The 5,000-nt window shown below is 43.8% G+C and overlaps 1 protein-coding gene across 1 annotated transcript in view; it reads left to right on the forward strand.

Moving 5' to 3' along the window:
* kcnn3 (potassium intermediate/small conductance calcium-activated channel, subfamily N, member 3) overlaps positions 1-5,000 on the forward strand; it is a gene marked incomplete at both ends in the record, with an annotated part of 110,353 nt that overhangs the window by 77,987 nt on the left and 27,366 nt on the right. The window contains 2 exons of the mRNA XM_080425725.1: positions 292-384; positions 2,864-3,007. Coding sequence (XP_080281851.1) covers positions 292-384; positions 2,864-3,007 — 237 coding nt within the window. The remainder of the gene's footprint in view (positions 1-291; positions 385-2,863; positions 3,008-5,000) is intronic.

Genomic DNA, 5,000 nt, shown 5'->3' on the forward strand with positions numbered 1-5,000 from the left:
TTATGATCAGGTTTTAGGGTTCAAAAATATCATGGCACCCCATCTTTAAGCATTCACCTTTGTTTCTGTCTCAGCGCAACACGTGGACCCACATCGGTATGTCCAAAACTGTTACTTTTCAGGGTTCAAATTCAAAAGCATCAAAAGTTGCAGATCTACAAGCTCGAACGCGTTTCGAGCTTGCGGATCTGCTACTTTTGATGCTTTTGTTTCTGCCTGAGAGGTTTCTGCCCCGACAGCGACGATAAGTGAGTTGTGCTCCAGTGAGAGTTCCAGCGCCTCAGGTTTCAGATCAAAGCCTGCAGCTGTGCCTGGCAGAGACAGCTCACGGGCACGGAGGAGAAGAAGTGCAAACACTCCAAGCTGGTCTCTAGCAGCCCGTTTGTAAACCATTTATACATTTTTATAGGCAAGCAACGGGCCATGCAGTCGCTCTTCATTCAGTTCATAGTCAGTTTCTGTCTGCCTCCAGTGCTGTCGAGTGTGTATACGTCTAGTCCACGCCCACTTCAGTGCACAGCACACATCTGGTTGGCTGAGACTGCTCTGTGCTAAAGCTGAATTACTCTCAACTTTGCAGTTCAGTTGTTTTTCTGGCTTCACTCGACGTAGACGTGATTGAATACTTCTTTAGTCATGAATGTAAACAGCACAAGGTACAGTCAGACATCAAGGCTAAAAGGATAACATTAAAAAAAATCCTGGGGACTTGTATCCATTGTGGTCTTATGTATTCTATTCATTAACATAGCATAACAAATGTACACAATAATTCATGTCATCAACAAGCACAAACACTATATGTACAAAAGCCCTTCTAGTAAAAAGACAAATTGACCAAACTGACATTGCCATTGATATAAAAATGGTCAAGTTAGGTTGTTTTCGTTGCAATCTGCCATTAAATTTTGAGATATCTTCTGTGTAAGTCATCATTCTAGCCTAAGAGTGAGGCAGTAGAGAAAACACCAACTCAGCAGGGTTCATATTCTAGAGCCTGAAGGTTCAAAGCAAATACAGCTCGCAACTAAGGAGCTTCTTGTTTCTGACCAAGGTGTTGGACAGACAGACAGACAGACAGACAGACAGACAGACAGACAGACAGACAGACAGACAGACAGACAGACAGACAGACCAACTAACTGGTGTTTCTTTAGTTCAGACCAAAGAATCCCGATGAGACAAAACCTTGCCGACCTCGTCGAACGGCTGTTTCTGGCAAAGAGATGCAGAAGTAAACAACAGCAGTTGCAACTCAGGTCCGTTTTACTCAGTGGTGTAAAGTAACTAAGTACATGACAAATATTGTACTTTTACTCCACAATTATTTGAAAACTAGTTACTATAGTTACTTAGTAGATTTTGATTATTATTATAAAACATACATTAACCACTTCAGCCCTATGTACATTTTGGCCATTTGAAATAGCCGATCTACAAGCTCAGAATGCGTCGCGATGCGACGCATTGTGAGCTTGTAGATCGGCTATTTTCAAAAGATTTTTTGACTTTTACATTTTACACATTTGAAAACCTTTGAAATGGGACATTCTGCATAATGAGTACTTTCTACTTTTGGTACTTTAAGTACATTTGATACCCATTTTGTACTTTTACTCAAGTACATTTTGAATTCCGGACTTTTACTTGTAACAGAGTATTGTTATATGGCAGTATTGATACTTTTACTTAAGTAAAACATGTGAGTACTTTTTCCACCACTGGTTTTACTAATAACAGAGGGTTTAAGTAGTTAATAACACACTGCCGAGCAGTAAGCCCAGCCAGCTGTGTCGCTGTCCTAGGTGCTGAAATGGGACTCCCTCTCTCATTCTCCTTTCTGTTTGTAGTTGGGTGGAAATATTGCAGGAGTAGACCGTACGTAAACTTTGCTTACTTAAAGGCTTACTTAAAGGCATAGTATGTGACATTGCCCTCTTCTTTTTTACCCATTATTTCCATACCAGCAGTCATCAGCCACTGGAGTAGTGTGGTGGTGTTTAACTGCACAACACATTGCCCTCTCGCTGTGGCCTATGTTGGTGTTTTGGTCTAGCCCAAAAAGGTCCCTTTCAACCAAAACAAACGGTGAAACAGCAAATATCAACTAATTTGACTGGGGACCCCTGGAACCCCTCAAGGACTCCTGAGGGTCCCGGACCCCACTTTGAGAACCTCTGGTGTATACGACTGACAGGATGTTGACATGGGTTTCACAGGTTTCCTAGCAACAACAGAGCATTGAAACCACACTCTAGAGATGTCATTGGTAGTCAGTGAGTGACGTGTGTGTGCGTGTGTGTGTGTGTGTGTGTGTGTGTGTGTGTGTGTGTGTGTGCGTGGTGTGTAGCTGTGCGTGTGTGCGTGTGTGCGTGTGTGTGTGTGTGTGTGTGTGTGTGTGTGTGTGTGTGTGTGTGTGTGTGTGTGTGTGTATATGTTTTATAATGTAATAATGTATATCTGCAAAATAACAAGTACCTAAAGTTTTCAAATATTGTAGTGAAGTAAAGTCTGGTAAAGTAAAAATTCCTCAAAAGTGTACTTAAGTACAGTACTTGAGTAAATGTACTTAGTTACTTTACACCACTGGCGCGGGCTAGCTTAGACCTGTCACGGTCCATGCACGCCGTTTACCGCGGCCGCGCGCACTCGCTACCGCCCGAAACCGGAAGCGCTACTGAGCGCTACTTTGATGTTTCTGTGTGCACGACACGTGCCTGGCAGCAGGTATACGTACTGTTCAGGCTGAGATGTGTTTGTGTGTGTGCGTGCCAGGGCGGACAGTGATGGGTTGTGTGGTGTGGTGTGTGTGTGTGTGTGTGTGTGTGTGTGTGTGTGTTGTGCGTGTGCGTGTGCGTGTCAGTATCATGATGCTCAAGACGTCACCAGTAACTTCCTGGGCGCCATGTGGCTCATCTCCATCACGTTCCTGTCCATCGGCTACGGAGACATGGTCCCTCACACCTACTGTGGCAAAGGAGTCTGTCTGCTCACCGGATTATGGTCTGTACTGTCTGTCTGTCTGTCTGTCTGTCTGTCTGTCTGTCTGTCTGTCTGTCTGTCTGTCTGTACTGTCTGTCTGTCTGTCTGTCTGTCTGTTCTGTCTGTCTGTCTGTCTGTCTGTCTGTCTGTCTGTCTGTCTGTCTGTCTGTCTGCCTGTGCTTTTTCGCGGATTAGCAAATACATTCATTTCTGCAACGCTTAGTCTGCCTGCATCTGTTTCTCTGGAACTGTGTGTGTGTGTGTGTGTGTGTGTGTGTGTGTGTGTGTGTGTGTGTGTGTGTGTGTGTGTGTGTGTGTGTGTGTGATGCTGTCCGCTGTTGTATAATAAGGTTGTAATTTGCAGTTCACAATTTCTCCCACACTCTGTCTCTCTTTTCCTGTTTTATCTCTCTCTGTTTGTTCATTCATCTCTCTCTCTCTCTCTCTCTCTCTCTCTCTCTCTCTCTCTCTCTCTCTCTCTCTCTCTCTCTCTCTCTCTCTCTCTCTCTCTCTCTCTCTCTCTCTCTCTCTCTCTCTCTCTCTCTCTCTCTCTCTCTCTCTCCTCTCGCTCTCCTCTCTCTCGCTCTCTCTCTCTCCTCCATGACAGTCTATTTTATTTCCTGTTCATTCTACCATCTGCTCCACCACTCCTCTCTTCATCATCATCTCTCTTTCTCGCTCTCTCCATCTCACCTTTTCTCTTATTCCTCTCACCCTCTCTCGTTCTACCTTTCTCTCCTCTCACTTGGAGTGTGTTTAATTTTTTTTAGGTTTTGAATGGACATACTACCTGTGTTAACAATCTTTAAAGGCAGACAGTAACTTTGAGCCTAAATTTTAAACATACATTTATATATTTATTTTGCTATCCCCCCCCCCCCCCCCCTCTATCAGCCACTATATAATGATGCTGCTGTGTTTTCCTGCAGAAAGACACATCCCTCTGGCTGTATTTTGGTTTTGTTTATGTTGTATGTTGACATTCATCCCTTTGCAAGGACTGAAAAGTCTGTGGGGGGAGAGGGGGGGGGGGGGAGGGTCTCGGCCGGAGCTCTTAATTGATCCTTTTGAACTTCAAAGGGGTTGTGCCCTGAGTTGATTTGATTGGGCCCATAAAATGTGTCAAACTCGTTAGTGCTCTCTCTAATCAATGAACGCATCAAAGACAGCAATCACTTTGATACCTGTCAGAGAGGGGGGGGGGGGCGGAGTGTGTGTACTCACACAGATCTCTGATCCTGCCTAGTATCCCTTTAAGTATCCAATCAATCAATCAATCAATCGATCAATCAATCAATCAATCAATCAATCAATCAATCAATCAATCAATCAATCAATCAATCAAAGCAGATATCCATAACTATTTGTAACACTGAGAGGGTACGAATGCAATGAAATGGACGGGTCCATTTGATTGCATGTGTAGCCTCTCAGAGTTACATTATAACAATCTTAAAATTGTGTAACAACAGCTTTATAACAATGTTATTCGACTTTTACAACATCTCTCCAGCTCCTTAGTAAACATAATGTCGGGTGGAAACCTCATATGTCCAAAACTGTTGCTTTTCAGGATTCCAATTCAAAAGCATCAAACGTAGCAGATCAACAAGCTTAAAACGCGTCGCTCCGTGCCACGTTTTGAGCTTGTAGATCTGCTACTTTTGATGGTTTTGTGTGGTATCAAGTAGGGCGCTAATTTACAAAAAAAATCAAAAAGTTAGAATATGGAGATACGAGGTTTCTGCCCGACAGCAACGGTACGCAGTACATGCAGAGAGAGAGAGAGAGAGAGAGAGAGAGAGAGAGAGAGAGAGAGAGAGAGAGAGAGAGAGAGAGAGATGAAAAGATGGAGGGAGAAAAGGGTGTAGTAGTGGAAGGATAGAAGGAAGGAGGGATGGAGTTAAAAGAGGAGATGACTATAATGGCTCTCTTTAGGTGGAAATCTCAGCCTAGTTACCATGACGACACTGAAGGCCAACAGTGTTAGAAATCCACCATGGGCACCCGGACCACGG

Source organism: Gymnoscopelus braueri (genome assembly GCF_963280865.1).
Source record: "Gymnoscopelus braueri genome assembly, chromosome: 4".
NCBI classification, from domain to species: domain Eukaryota; kingdom Metazoa; phylum Chordata; class Actinopteri; order Myctophiformes; family Myctophidae; genus Gymnoscopelus; species Gymnoscopelus braueri.